Source organism: Marmota monax, unplaced genomic scaffold (assembly GCF_021218885.2).
Source record: "Marmota monax isolate L192 unplaced genomic scaffold, Marmota_monax_Labrador192_F-V1.1 WCK01_AAM20220418_F8-fsc00041, whole genome shotgun sequence".
In the NCBI taxonomy this organism is placed as follows: domain Eukaryota; kingdom Metazoa; phylum Chordata; class Mammalia; order Rodentia; family Sciuridae; genus Marmota; species Marmota monax.
This window is the reverse complement of record NW_026695238.1, coordinates 15689076-15707481: the sequence shown is the minus strand read 5'-3', so window position 1 is coordinate 15707481 and position 18406 is coordinate 15689076. Positions and strand designations below refer to the sequence as shown.

General features: G+C 48.9%; 1 protein-coding gene across 1 annotated transcript in view; it reads right to left on the bottom strand.

Moving 5' to 3' along the window:
- Nucleotides 1-18406, bottom strand: part of Mroh2a (maestro heat like repeat family member 2A) — a 61511-nt gene that overhangs the window by 24454 nt on the left and 18651 nt on the right. The window contains exons 12-23 of the mRNA XM_058577570.1: nt 17607-17683; nt 16638-16757; nt 16228-16338; nt 15305-15452; nt 14205-14245; nt 13549-13690; nt 13259-13311; nt 12649-12756; nt 3014-3133; nt 2733-2855; nt 1349-1501; nt 222-344 (exon numbers count right to left, since the gene is read on the bottom strand). Of these exons, the coding sequence (XP_058433553.1) occupies nt 222-344; nt 1349-1501; nt 2733-2855; nt 3014-3133; nt 12649-12756; nt 13259-13311; nt 13549-13690; nt 14205-14245; nt 15305-15452; nt 16228-16338; nt 16638-16757; nt 17607-17683 (1319 nt within the window). The remainder of the gene's footprint in view (nt 1-221; nt 345-1348; nt 1502-2732; nt 2856-3013; nt 3134-12648; nt 12757-13258; nt 13312-13548; nt 13691-14204; nt 14246-15304; nt 15453-16227; nt 16339-16637; nt 16758-17606; nt 17684-18406) is intronic.

The window sequence follows — 18406 nt, the reverse complement described above, 5'->3', positions numbered from 1 at the left end:
CCTCCCGGGTTCTCAAACTCTCCTGGCTATGGAACCCTTCATCAGTACAAAGCCGGTTCTCCGAACTCCTCCGCTGGACAGCTCAAGGGGGGAGGAGGCAGGGAGGGCTCTGAAGCCCCTTTGCCCTCCCACACATGCCCTGAGGACCTCCCCGGGGAGAAACCAGTCACGGAGAGTTAGAGCCCCCACCTCCCAGGACTGAGCAGCCCCACCCTGCTCACCATCACCAGGCGAGTCAGCGTTGGCTTCTGAGCAAAGTGGAAGTCCTCTTGGTCCTTGATGCTTCTGATGGCCCTGGTCACCTGCACAACACCCTTCATGAAGGCCATTTTGAGGCTGATGTCCTATGTCCAGAAGAAGGATGGGAAGGGGATCCTGTCTGTGAGGGAGCTCCTAAAGAACCCGAGCCTGGGGACTCACTCCTGGACCCCTCTGCTCTGAAGAAGGTTCAATGTCGGGGATGCTCTGAGCAGGGGTCGGCTCAGTCTGTCCTTGAAGCACCTTGACTTGGCATCTGCCCCATTGTGGGGGATGCTGCACTGGACACAGCACCCAGACCCCAGAGAGGATGCCACTCCCCAAGCCTCCACATCTGTGCCTGAGGGCAGCAACGCAGCTCAGTGGCCTGCGGCAGAGACCCTCTGTGTCACCAAGCAGGTAGAACGAATTATTGACATACAATAACTGGATAATTACTCTATGATTCCACTTACGTGAGGAACCTGGAGTAGTAGAACTATAGAGCTGGAAGGTGGGACAGTGATTGCCAGGGTTGGGGGAGGAAAAGTGGGGAGCCAGGGTTTACTGGCGACGGGGTTTCCATTTTGCAAAATGAAGAATTCTAGAGAAGGGTGACGCTACACCGTGATGTGATGTATTTGTTGTCATTGAGCTGTTCCCTAAACATGATTACAATGGTCATTTGAATGTTGTGCGCATTTTACCATTTTTTCAAAAAATAAAAATGAAGTAACTTTTGCTTTACCCTGTTTTCTCCTCCCTATTTCAGGAAAGCACCCAGTTCCTTTGCATCTTGAAGACAAGCCCACTTCCTGTCTTTTAGGCAAGGCCTGGGCCAAGTATCAGGTGGACCAGAGATGAGGGCAGAGGGAGCAGGAGAACCTGGGAAGAGGCAGGGTTCACCCCACCCAGCTCTTGAGGGATGTCCCCTTCCTTCCCTATGTGACCCTGAAGAACTGGGAAGAACACTAGTCTGGGGAATGAGCTCCCCAAAGGCTGAGCACCAGGGAGGACTCCTGCCTGTCTCCTGGGCAGGGACTGCTCAGGAGGTGATGCAGGGCATGCAGCAGTGAGGCTCAGGGGAGGCACCCGGCCCCGTGTGGGTTACCTGGCAGCTGCTGGAGTAGTGGTGAATGATCTTAGCCGTGATGGGGGTGTCCACGTGGGAGAGGAGCATCTGGGGGTGGCAGTAAGAGGACACACAGCCGTACATCACCATGAGGGCACTCTTCACCGTCTCCCGCCTCCAGGGGTGGTCTTTCTGTGGGGCAGTGAGGAAGGGCAAGGCCCACTGGGGACGCAGGCTTTCCCAGCTCGCCCCTCCTCTGGGGGGGAGCAGCTGCAGAGTCACCAAGTGCCCCCACGACTGTGTCAGGGTGCCTGGCCCTGGTTCACACACGCACCAACATACTCATTTCCATCTGGGCTGAGCACCTACCATACACACCGGGAATGACAAGAAGCACTGAGCAAGACAGACCCAGGGCCCTGCCTCCCCCCAGGAGGCTTCAGTCCAGTGACAGACACCAGGACCACCCATCGGCTAAGGGAGGTTGAGGGGACACCCCTACCCAGAGGCTGCCTTTGTACTGCTTCACGCCTTCCCTGTAGGCACCTGCTCAAGGCCAATGCTCCTGAGCTGAGGACCCGTGGCCGGGCCTTCCTGGTGCTCCACACCCTCTGAGCGGGAGGAGCCGTGGGAGGCCAGACGTCCCTTGCACAGGACGCCGGGGCCCCACGCACTGCTAGCCTTGGGTAGGTCTGGGTCTCAGTCCTGCTGAGGGAGGAGCTGGAGCAGAAGCCAGGGACAGGCTCAATTCTCTCCATCCACACAACCAGACTCCAGGCAGGGGTGTGAGGTCAATGCCAAAGCCCAGGGCACTGACAGCAGATGGTTTCCTATGGTGGCTCAGCCAGCCTGCAGCATCGTCTTCTGAGGCTCCAGAGAAGGGACCTGGCTTCCCCTGTCCAAGTTTGTGCATGTGGACAAACTTCCATGTCCTCTTCTCTAAACAGTGGGACTTGATAAGGTAAATGCTATTGAATTCATAGGTGAGAAAAACACACAAGAAATGGAACCAGGGTTTAAAACCAAGCAGTCACATTCTGAGGCTCCTGTTCCAACACACGGCCCCTCCAGCATACACGGTCCACTTAGCACGTGGGTAGCGCCAACCCAACATCTTTGGTAGGAGCCTTGACCTTGATGAAGGTGTGAAGGAGTGCACAAGTGGCCTCTGGTTGGTGGTGTCCCCATCAACCTCCCTCCCTCACAGCTGATGGGTGGTCCTGCACACAGGAGGCTTCCACCTGGACTGAGGGACCCAGTGTTCAGGGACGACTGTTTGACAATATCTGGCTCCTGCAAAGGCCCTCCCTGTGCTCCTCACATGTTCTCAGTCGTCGAAGCAATGGGAGACACAGGGGAACGCGGCATACCAGCTGTGCTGTGCTCAGAGGCCCGGAGGCCAGAGTGGAGCGGGGGGCCTCACCCGCCAGGCACTGATCTGCCAGGACTGCTCCGACTCCTGGATCCTGTCCTCGAAGTCTTGGAGCACGTTGAGCACGGTCCTCGCCTGGCCCCGGGCACACAGGCCAAAGCATAGAACCACGCCCTGTGGGGAGACCCCGCCAGGCAGGGTGAGGGCCTGGGGCAGGGGGAGAGCAGGGGTGCGAGCACACGTGCACACACATGCATGTGCACATGAATGAACACACGTCCCCCGGGGTCCACAGGGGCCTGGGGGGTTTGAGGGGCTGTGGACACCCTCACCTCCTGGTCAAAGTCGTTGCTGTAGTCGGTCTTGTACAGCAGCTCCAGCAGCAGCAGCTCCACCTTGTCAGCCTCCAGCCCCATGGCCAAGGTGAAGCCCAAGGCCCGGTACAGAAAGCCCTGGAGAGTGGGAGGGAGGCAGGGAGCTCAGACCGCCCGTTCCCCCTCCAGGTGGCGCTGTTGCAGAGGGCTTCCTACACATCCCTCCAGATTTTTATCATTATTATTGATTATTATCATCTTATACTGTACATATATCTATGTGAGTCCTATATTCTTTAAAATAAGTATTCAGTTTTTTTTTCTGGAGGTCTGGTTGTATACAGGCAGGCGTGGTGTATCTCAGCAGCCTAAGCCAAATCCTCTCCCTAGTAAGTGGGGCCCACCGTCTCTCCACCCACTCCCTGACCCAGGGACGCTCAGTGAGTCTGGAGCATCCTCATGTCGACCTGCTTCTCTGATTACTAGTCACGTTGGCTGTCTTTCCGTGTTCTCCTCCTGAGACATACTACCCCTTTTAATTTCTGGCTGTATTCTTTCCCCAATTTTTCTAGTGGTTACTTTATTATCGTTATCTGTAAGAATTTTACTTTTATACTTGGAAGCATAAGAAGAATCACGTAATCCTCGCAGTAACTTGATAAGGTAAATGCTGTTGAATTCAGAGGTGAGAAAAACACACCGGAAGTGGAACCGGGCTTTAAAACCAAGAGGTCCCATTCTGAGGCTCCTGTTCCAACACTGGCTTATTGACAGCCCCAACCCGGGTCAGGGTTTTCAAGATGGTGGACTACAGGAGGTCGCTTTCCTGGCCACTCAGCGGAGTGAAACCAAGAAAGCATTTGGGCAGCTTCCGGGTGGGTGAGCAACAGCAACAACAGGAAACAGGGGAGACTCGTCTGGAATTTAAGCCGGACATTCAAAGCAGATCGGGGACTCGGGAGGTTGGCTATAATAAAATGAGGAAGAAACCCCAGGCCACAGCCACTGCACAGTCGGAGGCACCAGCCTGAGCAGTCCCTCTGCGAGCCAAGTGGCTTGGGAATTTTTAGGCCGCCCAAAGCATGTCTGGGTATGGTGAATTTAGAGATCAAAGGCACCACCCGACTAAACCCACAGGCACGGTGCACAACATCCTTGTGCAGGAAAGAAGCCCCTGTCTCTCCCAGCAGTGTGCGGAGACTGAGGAAGAAACCATGTTGCAGCTGCAGCATCAGGGCCAGCACCTGGGAAGCTGTTTTCTGGCAAACCCGAGTTTGGCCTGAAATGCAGACCTGGAAAACCCACACTGCACGACACAGTGTGCCTAAGTGACCAGGAGGAAATCAAACATGGAGAGAGGTTTACACAGGGGAGTACTGGACGTGAAAACCCACTCTGCTCTATCCCTCCACCTCCAACCTGGCTGCTTGCAGGATCGGCTGGAAGAGATGCACTTGGCCCGCAACTCGAAAGGGAAGGGCAGGAGAGATTGAGTTTGGAGACTGAATCACGCCCAGGAAACATGGGGTCCAGAGGTGACCCAGTGGACTAAGGATGGGCTCCTCCACCACAGAAATGGAACGCAGGGGAGATCCTGGGGTGCAGACTTCCAATGTGGACTGGCAATGGCTGGGCCCTGGAGGGGAGCTGATTTGAAATCTCCAGACCAACTGGTATTCAGCAAAGCACCTAGAGCCACCTGAGCCTAAACCCTGCCTCCAGGAATTCTGCCTATGGGATTACCTCTCCCACTCCAGCAACCCAGAGGGCGGAGCAGCACCCTCCAGAAGACCCCACCTAACACTGCTGAGAAGCTGGGAGTCTTGTGAACTCCAACAGGAACAATTCTTTAACTCTCCATCAAGATTTTTTTCTTTTCTGTATTTAATTGTGACCTTAATGGTTCATGGACATTTATACATTCCATTCACATGGAGCTCATAAACAAGCAGGGGTGTCTATCCTCATATCAGATAAAATGGACTTCAAGCCAAAGTTAATCAGAAGGGACAAAGGAGGACATTATACTGCTTAAGGGGATTATACATAAATAAGACATAACAAGCATAAATATTTATGCCCCAAACAATGGAGTGTGTGTGTGTATGTATATATGAAACAAACCTTTCTCAATTTTAAGAATTAGATAGACCACAACACAAAAATAGTTGAGTAACCTTAACATCTCTCTCACCACTGGATATATCCTCCAAACAAAAACTAAATAAAGAAGCTATAGAACTAAATCATTCAATTAATAATTTAGACTAAACAGACATATATAAAATATTTCATCCATCAATGATTGAAAACACTTCCTTCATAGCAGCACACGATTCTTCTCTAAAATAGTGTGGGGAGCCACTCTGAATTATTTGCTCTTTCCGTCCTGGAGCAGAGAGGCTCTGACTGTCACTACATCTCGAAGTGACCTGGACATCGCCCTGGTCCAGGAAGTTTGAGGGCGTGTCTTCAGATGTAGGCGGGTCACCCATGGATTGAGCTACACTCACCTGTTCCTTTGTAATATTACCCCTTTGCTCTGTTTGGGATAGAATGTTCCATGGAAACGCCCTTTGTGTGTTCCCTTCTCTTGCTCTGCCTTTGGGTGTGGCCTTCCTAGATGTCAGTCAATCTGCTGACAGCAGACATCATGAAGCTAGATTCAGCCCCCTGACACCTGACCCCTTGCCTTATTTGAATGGTTTCTCCTCAATAAAATGGTTCAGCATATGCTCACTCTCTCTCTTTCTGTGGACCCTTAAGGTCAGAGAAGCTGTCACAGGACCCCAAAGAAAAAAGTATCTCTGTCTCTTATGTGATTATTTCGTGCAACCCAGTTCACCTGGAGTGACCCTGAGTGTTTTTGTCATGAGGAACATGACAAAATAGACCATATCTTAGGCCACAATGCAACTCTCAGCAAATACAAAAAAACAAACAAACAATAAAAAGAAACAGAGATAACAGCTTGCATCCTATCAGATCATAATGGAATGAAATTAGAAATCACTAATAAAAAATAGAAACTATTCCAACACCTGGAAACTAAATTGCATGTTATTGAATGGATAGCAGAAGAAATCAAGCATGAAATTTAAAAATATAGAGGTAAATGAGAACAGCAATAAAACATATTAAAATCTCTGGGATGCTATGAAGGCAGTGCTAAGAGGAAAGCTCATTGTATTGAGATCATTCATTAAAAGAATAGAAAGTCAACAAATAAATAACCTAACATTATATCTTAAAGCCCTAGAAAAATAAGAACAAATTAATAAGAGCAGTAGAAGACAGGAAATAATTAAAACCAGAGCTGAAATCAATGAAATTGAAACAAAAGAAACAATCAAAAAAATTGACAAAACAAAAATTGGTTCTTTGAAAAAATAAAATATAGTTGATGAACCCTTAGCCAAGCTAATGAAGAGAAAGAGAAAAAAATTCAAATCATTAAAATTCACAATAAAAAAGGAAATATCACAACAGACATAACTAAAATACAGACAATAGTCTGAAACTATTTTGAAAATTTATATTCTAATAAAACCAAAAATCTTGAAGACATTGACAAATTTCTAGAAACATATGCCCTACCCAAATTGAATCAGGAGGACATAGAAAATTTAAATAGATCAATTTCAAGCAATGAAATTTCAAGCAATGATGCCATCAAAAGCCTACTAGGAAAGAGAAGCCCAGGATCAGGTGAATCTCAGCTGAGTTCTACCAGACCTTCAAGGGAAAACTAACACCAATCCTCCTCAAATTATTCCATGAAATAGAAAAGGAGGGACCCTTTCGAACTCATTCTATGAGACTAGTATCACCTGATACCAAAACCAGACAAAGATAAATCAAAAAAAGAAAAATTCAGACCAGTATCCTTGATGAACATAGATGCAAAAATTCTTAATAAAATACTGGCAAATCACATACAAAAAAAAAAAAACATACTCAAAAGTTGGTGCACCATGATCAAGTGGGGTTCATCCCAGGGATGCAAGATTGGTTCAATATATGGAAATTAATAAAGTTAATTCATCACGTCAATAGACTTAAGGACAAGAATTACATGGCTATCTCAATAGATGCAGAAAAAGCATTTGACGAAATGTAGCATCCATTCATGTTCAAAACACTAGAAAAACTAGAGATGATAGGAACATACTTCAACATGTAAAAGCTATCTATGCTAAACCCAAAGCCAACATCTTTCTAAGTGGAGAAAAACTGAAAGCATTCCCTCCAAAAACTGGAACAAGACAGGGCTGCCCTCTTTCACCACTTCTATTCAACATAGTCCTGGAAACTCTATTAAAGAGATATGATTTGGAAAAGAAGAACTCTTCCTTTTTGCTGACATGATTTATATTTAGAAGACCCAAAAACTGCACTAGAAAAAACTTATAGAAATGAATTAAGCAAAGTAGGAGGATATAAAATTAACACTCATAAATCAAATGCATTCCTAAACATCAGTGGTGAATCAACTGAAAGAGAAATTAGGAAAATAATTCCATTCACAATAGCCTCAAAAAAATATACTTGAGAATCAATCTAACAAAAGAAGTGAAAGTCGTCTACAATGAAAACTACAGAACACTAAAGAAAGAAAGTAAAGAAGACCTTAAAAGATGGAAAGATTGCCAGTCTTCTTGGATAGGAAGAATTAATATTGTCAAAATGACCGTAGAGATTTAATGCAATTAAATTAAATTAAAGCTTTATACAGATTTAATGCAATTCCCATTAATGTTCTGATGATGTTCTTCATAGAAATAGAAAAAGCAGTCATGAAATTTATTTGGAAAAACAAGAGGCCTAGAATAGCCAAAGCAATCCTCAGCAAGAAATGTAAAGCAGGAGGCATCACAACACCAGATCTTACACTATACTACAGAGCAATAGTTACAGAAAGAGCATGTTACTGGCACCAAAACAGACATGAAGACCAATGGCACAGAATAGAAGGCACAGAGACAAACCCACATAAATGCATAAGTGCACACAAAGGCACCATAAACATACATTGGAGAAAAGATAGCCTCTTCAACAAATGCTGCTAGAAAAACTGGAAATCCATATGTAACAAAATGAAATTAGACCCTTATCTCTCATCCTGCACAAAAATCAACTCAGAGTGAATCAAGGACCTAGGCTCTAGACCAGAGACCTGTGCCTACTGGAAGAAAAGTAGTCCCAAACCTCCATCATGTCAGTTTAGGACCAAATTCCTCAACAAGACTCCTAAAGCACAAAAGTAAGATCAAGAATCAAAAATGGGATGGTATCAAACTAAAAAGCTTCTTCACAGCAAAGGAAACAATCAATAATGACTCTACATAATGGGAGAAAATATTTGGCACCTGCATCTCAGATAGAGCACTAATATCCAGGATATAAAGAACTCAAAAAACTTAACACCAGAAAACCAAATAACCCGATTAATAAATGGCCAAAGGAACTGAACAGACATTTCACAGAAGAAGAAATACAATCGACCGACAAACATATGAAAAAATTGTTCAACATGACTAGCAATTAGATAAATGCAAATTAAAACTACTCTGAGATTTCATCTCATTCTAATCAGAATGGCAATTATCAAGAATATAAATAACAATAAATGCTGGTGAAGATGTGGGGGAAAAGGCACACTCATCCATTGCTGGTGAGACTGCAATTTGGTGCAACCACTATGGAAAGCAGTATGGAGATTCCTCAGAAAACATGGAATAGAACCACTATTTAACCCAGTTATCGAACTCCTTGGTCTATACCCAAAGGACTTAAAATCAGCATACTATAGTGATGCAGCCACAACAATGTTTATAGCAGGTCAATTTGCAATAGCTAAGCTATGGAACCAACCCAGGTGACCTTCAACAGATGAATGGATAAAGAAAATGTGGCCCATACACACAATGAAATATTACTCAGCCATAAAGAAAAACAAAATTATGTCATTGGCCAGTAAAAGAATGGAACTGGAGACTACCATGCTAAGTCAAAGAAGCCAATGCACAAAGATCCAAAGGCCAAATGTTCCTTCTGATATGCAGACGCTGATTCATAATAGGTGGAGCGGGGAGTGGAGGTTCACCTGATTGACTGGGAAGCATGGGGGGAAGGAATGGGGACTGGGAAGGGAAAGACAGTAGAATGAGCCGGACGTAACTCTCCTATGTTTATGTGGATCCATGACAGGTGTAACTCCACATCAGGTACAACATAGAATGGGAGGTTATACTCCACGTGTGTGTGATATGTCCAAACACATTCTACTGCCACGTACATCTAAAAAGAACCAACCATTTTTTTTTTTAAAGAAGAAAGTCTCAGCTAGACCCTTTCAGTGGACTCGTCCCTAACGCCCCATCTCCCCTGCGACCTCCTCCGTGGGATTTTGGTTCCTCACACGGCAGTTTTGATGACGGGGACGTCCACCCCTTCCCTCGCCTCCCCTGCTTTCTCTTTCACGCCTGTGCAGGCGATTCCACGTTAAAGCTGAGGTTGGGGCTGGGCTGGGCTCAGTGGATAGCGCTCGCCTAGCCCGGGCGAGGCGCTGGGTTCAATCCTCAGCACCACATAAAAACAAGTCAGTCATTAAAGTCGGGATGTCATCTGCAACTCTAAATGCTTTTCTAAGAAAGCCGTGCTGTCCCCTGGCTCTCTTGTGCACTGACGTCTTTGCTGTGTTCGGGGAGAAGAAACCCTTCCTCAACGTGCTTTCACACATTCTCAGGATTTTCTTTCATTTCTTCACTCAGGTGACCTTGGAAATATTCTTGTCGCATCCCATAAAGTCGTCACATTGCCACCAACGCCCCCTGAAGGACTCTGACTGGGAGTAAGTGACACCATTGCTCAGGGGAAACCAAGGTGGACCCCTTTGCACACTGAGGCTCCTGCTCGAGCACAGGAGCTACAGGAGCCGTGTCGCTGGCTCAGGTCTTCCTCACTTCCTGTCTCACCACTGTTCGTCACACTGGTTCCACCTATGTCACAAGTTCCCTTTTTTTTTTTGTACACAGAATTGAATCCAGAGGTGCTTAACCACTGAGCCACATCCCAGCCCTTTTCATATTTTATTTAGATAGGGCCTTGCTAAGTTGCTTAGGGCCTCACTAAGTTGCTGAGGCTGGCTTTGAACTCATGATCCTCCTGCCTCAGCCTCCCAAGCCACTGGGATTACAGGCGTGTGCCACCATGCCTGGCTCATATGCCCCTGATTTTATTTGTTTATGTGTCTCATCATGTTGGGACTTTGAATGGAGTCTTTTTTCACTTTATTTTGCTGTTACATTTGCATATTGGAAAGATGATTTTTTTTTTGGTTTTTGCACATTAATTTTGGGAAAGGACTGGCTGTACGCATCTGTCACCATCTACTCCCTGCTTCCTGGGAATGTCAGCAGGAGAGGGAGGACAGGGAGGGTCTCCATGGGGTTCCTTATTATGTTGTATCTAGTTGGGTTTTCAAGTTATCTGAGCCACTGAAATTCTTCTTAAAAATCTGTTTATTCACATATTTACTTGCTTGGGCTAGCTGAGTTACTGTGGCACGTTGAACTTCATGCACTTGCTTATTCAATGCCACCTACAACTTTTTTCAAATGGGCTTTAAATCATCCTACTTAACCATATGCATACAAAGCTACAGTGTTCAGCTAGTGGAAGAAATCTGTAAGGCACACTTTGCTGTTATTTTACACACTCAATTAGGAAGAGAACATATTTAACAAATAGAATTTGTGTTGGTAACTTAAAAACATTTTCTAAAACATCTAAATTGAGATACAGTTCATATGCCATAAAACTCATCCATCCAAGGCATACAAATTCAAGGGTATATTCAGAGTTGTGCAACCATCATCACATATTTACTTAAATTTAGAACATTTTGTCACCCCAAAAGGAACTCCATACCCATTTGTAGTCATTCCAAAGTCCTCCTGCCCCTGAAAACCACAAATCTATTTTTTAACCTCGAAATTTGTCTATTCTGAACATTTTATATAAATAGAATCATTGAGCACATGGTCCTTTGTGTTCCCTTGCATCTGGCTTCTTTGTTTTCATGATTCACTTTAGAGGTGGTATGTATTAGTACTTCCTATCTTTTCACGGCTGAATACTATTCCATTGCATAGATGTACCATTTTCGTTTATCTGTTCATCCACTAAGGGACATTTAGGTTGTTGTCACCTTGGGGATATTGATACAATGAACAATTAATGTATAAATTTTATGTGGACATAGGTTTTCATTTCTTCTAGCTGTGAATGATTAGGAGTAGAATTGCTACATCATATAGTAACTATGTATTTACCATTTTAACAAAATGCCAAACTATGCTCCAAAGCTGTTGCACCAATTTATATCCCTCCCAGGAACAAACAAAGCAACATATGAAGGTTCCATCTCTCCACCCTTGACAACAACGCATTATCATCTCTTTTTTGTCCCAGTGGGTATTAATTGACATTTTTTTGTGGTTAGGATTTCTATTTCCTAATGGTAGTAGTGACTTTGAACATTTTTCGTGTGATTACTGGCCATATATACATCATCTTTGAAGAAAAGTCTATTTACATTCCTTTTTCATTTTTAGTTGACCTGTCTTTGTATTAATAAGTTGCTGTGTGTGTGTGTGTATGCACAAGTGTGTGTGTGTGCACATACTGTACAAATGTTTGATTTGCAAATATGTTCTTCCATTCTGTGGGTCATCCTTTCAATGGTATTATTTTCAGTGCAAGAGATTTTAATTTTTATGATGCTCATTCTATTTTTTTTTCTTTCTCTTATCACCTATTCTTTTCTTATGTCCTATCTCAGAAGGTCTTTCCTAGCCCAAAGTCATGAAGTCTTATGCCGAAGTTTTCTTCTAAGAATTTTACACTTTAAGCTCTTATTTTTGCCAACTACCCATTCTAATGTGTGTGTATGGTGTGAGGAAGGGGTCCAATTCCATTCTTTTTACACGTGGACATCCAGTTGTTCTAGCACCATTTGTTGAAAAGATTATTCTTTGCCTGTTGAATTGTCTTGGCACCCTTATTGAAAAATCTATTCACCATAAATGTGAGAGTTTATTTCTAGACTCTCAGTGCTATTTCCTGTCTATCCTTATGTGAGGACCACCCTGTCTTACTTACTGCAGCTGGGTCGGAAGATTGGAATCAGGAAGTAAGTTTTGTTGGCTACTCTGGGCCCCTTGCATTTTCATATGAATCTGAGGATTAGATCATCAGTGAACGAGGGGGCGGGAAGCTAACTGGGATTACGGAGGAGTTGAATCTGTACATAAATTTGGGGAGAATCACCATCTTTATAATCCTATGTCTGTGAACACAGGTGCTTGCCACTTATTGAGACCTTCCCTGATTTCTTTCAACAATTGTTTAGTTTTGTACAAAAAAAGGATTTTCAAATCATTTTTCATGTGATTACCAACCAGAATCTGGAACATAAACAAATCAAAGACCCAGATGGAACAGAACAAAAAATTAAGACTCCCTGGACTATTCCAACCGCCCCTTCTCCCAGGAACTGCAAACAGCCAGGGTCCTGCTGGTCTCCCGCACGTGGGGACCCTCTGCACTCCCCATTCCCTATCCAAATGCTCTGTGCTGTGGGGACAAACCTTTTCCAAAGAGGGGCTATCAAAGCTCCCGATCTGGTTGTTCAGCTCCTTGCTCAGGCGCAGGCTCCAGCTGGTCCCCTGCGTTGTCTTGAGGGAAAGTCTCAGAAACTGGGGAGAAAGAAGATGCATGGACACCAGCCCTGCTCCCTGCTGGGCCCTGGGAATGCTGTATGATCTTGAGTAATGGCTTGCCCTCTCTGGGTATCCTTCCTCAAATCTCTCGCTCACAGTCCATGGAGCCCCAATCCAGCACGAATGCTTGGTGTCTGTGGGTAGGGGATGGCTGTGCCTTTGGCGGCTGGCAGGACAGATGCCACACTGATGCATCCCCAGGCGCTGGGTTCTCTGGGGTCTCCCTGATGAGAGATTATAGCTAGGGACGTTATGCTTTCCAACTCTTCTCTGACAGAAGGAGAACATGTCCTTTAAGGGACCCTAAACCTCGCAAGCCAACACCACCAATGCCCTCCCATCCACCGGCTCTCCTGCCTGTCCAACCCCACCAATGCCCTCCCATTCCTCAGCTCTCCTCCCTGTCCAACCCCACCAATGCCCTCCCATCCACCGGCTCTCCCACCCATCCAGGTCTCAGCAGCCTGGCCGCCCTTACCTGAATGAGCTTGTCTTCCCAGGCCTTCTGATTCCAAGTGAACTCTGTGTGTTCTGTGGGGGCACACAGCTGGTGGCACGGGCTGCCCCTCTGTCGTCCCTGGTCAGCACCCTGCTGCCACCCCAGGCCTCCACAAGAGCCCTTGGCCAGCAGCACTTCCCTCCCCACCTCCCGCTCCTTGGCCAGCTCTCAGGACCAAAGTAGGCCACGTGGGTCCACCTGGAGCTTAGGTTCCTGGTGCCCAAGCCGTGCAATCTGTGCCCAGTGAACACACGAGGTGGGCACCTCACCTTCCAGGTACCGGATCAGCAGGGGGATCTCCTGCTCCCACACACTGGCCATGGTGGGCGCAATGCTGTGGCTCAGGGTCCTCAGGAGTTGCAGCATAGCGATCCCACGGCCCTCCCCCTTGTAGGGTGACGACATCAGCACCTGCAAAATACCAGGTCATGAGCGCAGCAGGGCCTGACACCTCCCTCCGTCTTGGGGTTCATGCCCTCACTGTAAGTGGAGGTGAAGGTGGGCGGTTTTCAAACAGAGTCCAAGGATCTCCAGGACAGAGAGGCCCTTACAGAGAATGCTGATGGGGGTGGGGCAAGAGAGGCCAGGCCTGGCCTCCTCATCCACCCCAAGCCTCAGTGGAGCATGGATTATATCCACAGGACAGACCCCTCACCCTCACCCCCAGGGGCAGGCAGCCCATTGATAGTGTCCTGGAGATGCTCTGGGCAGAGGAAGCTCGGTTGGCCATCTGAGCACACTGCCCCTGCCACTTCTCCCCAACAGGGACAATAGGGGTCTGGGACACTCTGTCCTGCTAAGCACCCAGCTCCCTCATTGCACCCTGGCTGTCTGCTCCTGGGGCTCAGGGAATGAACAGTTCAAGAGAGAGGCACCACAGGGCATAGCCTTGCCAGGCCCGGGCATGTGCAGGTCAGCCACTCACCAAGAGACGGGCCAGCAGCTTCTGAGGTGCAGGCAGGTCCACTGAGGAAGGAGATGCAACTTGAACTGAGGCTGCCCATCCCATACCAGGACATGCCCACATACCCCGAGGGGGACTTGACCCTGGGAGGTGCCTTCCCAGCATGACTCCATCCAGAAACTGGGTCAGCACAGGGGACTTTCCAATAAAGAACATCATTATAGTTGACTCAGCACAAGGGAAACTCATGCTGATGTGCTGAGTGCAGGAGGTACTGTATCAGACCTTACCCCTGGGTGGTCGTTGCAATGGTTACCAGACTTGCCATGATAGTGTTTTGTCCCCTATTGTGAACCTTGGATTCCCTTGAGCCAGCAGTAATTAGAAAGCCTGCTCCCACCCGACCGGTCCCCTGCAGGCTTTGGGAGTCAATGAGCCCATGCAAAGCAAACTCACGGGACTTGGATGGATAAACAAGGGAGGGGCCAGGCCTGCTAAGAAGTTTCAGGTGTTGGAGCCCAGGAGAGGACCCAGTCCCAAAGTTAAAAGGGCCATGAGGAAGACCTCAGGGGGCCAGCTAGGCAGACCATGGATCCTGAAGGCCTAACTAAATTACCAACATCACTAGTCACAGCCATCCCTGTGAAGCCCCAAGCCCGTGAGAGCAGCCCCCTCAGCACTAGAAGTGGGAGGGAGGGGGACAGAGCAATCCATAGTAGATGGGCATAGCTGCTTTTCCGAGAGTCTGGTGTTAACAGTGTCCACCCTGGGGTGGACCATCATGGGGTCAGTTTACAGAAGACCTGGATGAACAACTATAGTCCCTCTATCTGACTCAGAGAGGTCAGACAGAACAGAGACCCAGAAAGACCACACCTGGAGAGAGCCTGAGCAGGAGGCCCCCAAGGTGGGGTCTGGGCCAGGGGTGTGGACTGGGGACATGGGGACACGAAGAGTGTGCTACCAGGAGGAAGTTCCACAGGACTCCAGCACCTCCTCAGATACGGCAAGGTGCATTCTGGGCGCTTCCTAGAGAATTTTGTTGAGGGGACTTGGGGAAGGGTGACAAGGAACAGACCCAGCAGCCAGGTCCCACCAGCGGGCTCAGGGCTCCTGCTCACCGTGTTTGCACTTGCCACTCATGCTTGCTTCTGCGTACTTGCTGTGGAGCTGGCGCTCGGCCAGGTTCGTGAGGCTGATGCAGATGGGTGTCAAGGCCTCCGTGTAGTCTGTCTCCATGATGTAGCACAGGAGCCGTACCCAGAACTCCTGGGGTGGGCAGGGGAAAAGGAACCCAGGACCAGCTGGAGGCATCCCATGGCCATCCAAGACTGGCAGGCTACATGCACAGCATAGGCCCCAGCCAACTTCCCCAGAGCTGGCCTCAGACACCACTGACACACTCAGCCCACACTGACTCCTGCCAGCCCAGCCTTTGTCAGGAGGGTCTCGGTGGCATTCACCCAGCTAGAGCTGTCTCACACCCTGCCTGCCAGCCTAATACCAGACCTACACCCATACACTGTCTTTGTCTAGGCCCCTTTCCTGACCCCAAATCCTCTGGAGTTGCATGCTGGGCAGATGACCCAGCTGTGCTTGCCAGTTGTGACAGTCAGATTTACATCCCCTCCTTGATACTTTTATAGTAAATTTTTCCTATCTTATTGCTATGTCACATTTCATTGCAATTGAAAGTTGTTTCTCTATAACTCTGGGTTCCCTGTGATCATGTTGAGTCCTCCTCCTAGCCTGTACCTTCACGTCTTTCACGCAGCAGGAACTTGCTAAATGCTCATGGACTGTTTCCTTACACACATACACAAACACACCCACAAAATACATGGCTCTGGAATTGGATTTTGAAGGGAAAGAGCTCAGGAAGTGGAAGACAAAGACCCCCCCAAACCCCAGCTGCTGCAGACAGTGAGCATGGAAGAGGTGAGAGTGCAGAGCCACCGCATGCCCATTCCTCTCCAGTCTTCCAGGTGCGGACAGGAGCCATTGGCTCTACCATGGCGGCTGGCTGGGCAAGGAGTGGACTCACATTGGTCATGCCACTGACAGAAGAGGTTATGATCTTCACGGTGTCCATGGTGACTTTGTGGACCATCTTCTCCTCCAAGTCCCTCTGATAAAAGTTGTCCCAGTGATTTGTCTGGAAGACAGAACGAAGGGCCCCTGCTGGAGGGCTAGCAGAGGTTTGCTGTGGTCTCAGGGGTGGTCTTCTTACTCCCCTGGGGAATCCATGCCCAGACACTGGTCTCCCAGATGCTCCCTGCTATGCACAGGTCTCCTGCCTGTGTGTCTCCTGCACACACCTGGACCTCTGGGCTTACTGTGCCCCTATGCCCTTGCGTCGTAAACACAGGTCCATAAAGTAGCATTCATGCTCAGTGCTTTGGAGGCATTTCCAAAGTCCATCTGCTCCATGGTGTGCATGTCAGGGTCACTCACCAGCTTGTAGGTGGACAGGGTCAGCTGCACAGACACGTATTTCAGGCCCCAACCTTTGATCTGGTCCTGGTAGCCTGACAGAGCCAACTGGCCGATGATGCGGAGAATAGCCATCCTCACCTGAGGGGAACAGGGCCACGGTTTGCTGGTGTGGGGAGGGCCCCAGGGCAAGAATTCAGCACCCAGTACCCAGTCCTGTCGGGTGAGACATCTGGGAACTGGCACTGCTAAGGGCTGGAAAGGGCTTCAGGAGCCACCTGGCTCCTGCCCACTCTGGCAACCACGCCTCATCCCATCTGGGGGACCCACCCTGCGGTGTGCCCGTGTTGAGACACACCTACTCCCACCCTCTCTGACATGTGGTGGCCCATCTTAGGGGTCTTGGGGGGTGGGGGGAAGGCCCGTCTTTCATCCTGGGCTCTCTGGGCTTACTCCAGTGAGACTCGCTACGCAGAGGAGAAGGAAAGCCAGCACGATCCCCCTGGAAGCCTCCAGGCATTGAAGATCTCCTCTCCTGACACCCATGTTCCTTGCCCATCTCCCTCACAACCTCTGTGCTGTCCCCCCCCCATCCTAGTTACCCCTTCCCAGCCCACAACTGGACCGAAGCTGCCTCCCCCCCAGTGGCTGAGGCTGCCCTGGAGCTGGGGCTGTGGTCCCAGCTCTTGTTCCTGGGGGCAGGGGTCCTCTGTGGCTCTCTTCCCAAAGCCACACCGCCATGTGGCTGGAGCCAGCGCAGCTCAGCTGGGCTCTCCTCCAACCTGGTGGCCGTGCCAAGACACGGCCCTGAAAGCTCCTCAGTGACCACCAGGGCCTCTGAGCAGAGCCGGCTCTATCTGCCACCCTCTCCTCTGGGCCTACTCAGGACTGGGTGGGAAGCCGGGGCTTCCATCAAGGTCTCCACCCCAGAGAGCTGGTTCCCTGACGGGGTCCCCTCGTGCCATCTCTCCCAGGCTCCTGCCCTGTTACCTTGGACCGTGCATCAGAGAGGGTGTTCTTGACCACCCGAATGGCCAAGTAGATGGTCCTAAGACTCATTTTGGGGTCTGAAAAAGGAAGACCGGTCTGAGGTTGGTGGCTCAGGGAGACGACAGGTGGCCTCTCCCTGTCACCTCCCCTTAAATCCCTTCCAACATCCCAAAGACACTTTCTTAGAATGTCTCTAGCCAGGCTCCCTCTGGGCACAGCATCTCCTCATACCGTCCCCAGTAGCACCCTCCCTTGAGGCCCAGGCGGCATCGGTTCACACCTTGTCCCCTTGGCTACAGGCCTCCTTTGACCCCGGTACCCTCTCCTTAAGGCAAGGTCTCCACGCGAGAGCGTGAACCCTGCCCTGAATCCCTGCAGCCGGGCACACCACCCTGGGCACACAGGGCGGCAAAACTCAGCAGTGAAGACTGTGGACTGGTGCCAGGCTGCCTGGCTTCAACCCTGCCTCCACCACAGTCCAGCTGTGTGGCCTCAGGTGCACTGCTGAGCCCTTCTGTGCCTCTGTGTGAACGAGAACAGTGCCACCCGCACAGAGCCACTGTGAGCAGGAACGTGTTAACACCGTGCCCAGCGCACCATGGGGCTGTGTGCGTGTGTGCGAGTCAGACAACTGATAGCAGATACAGAGAAGGAAGATTAAGTGAGGCAAGGAAGAGAAGGTCCTGGAGCCGTCTGGAAAGGAAGTACAACAAGACGTTCAGGGCTTGGAGTCACCTAGTCACCACTGGGTAGGAAAAGAGGAAACCAGGGCGGGTAGAAGGTGGCAGGTAAGAGAAGGG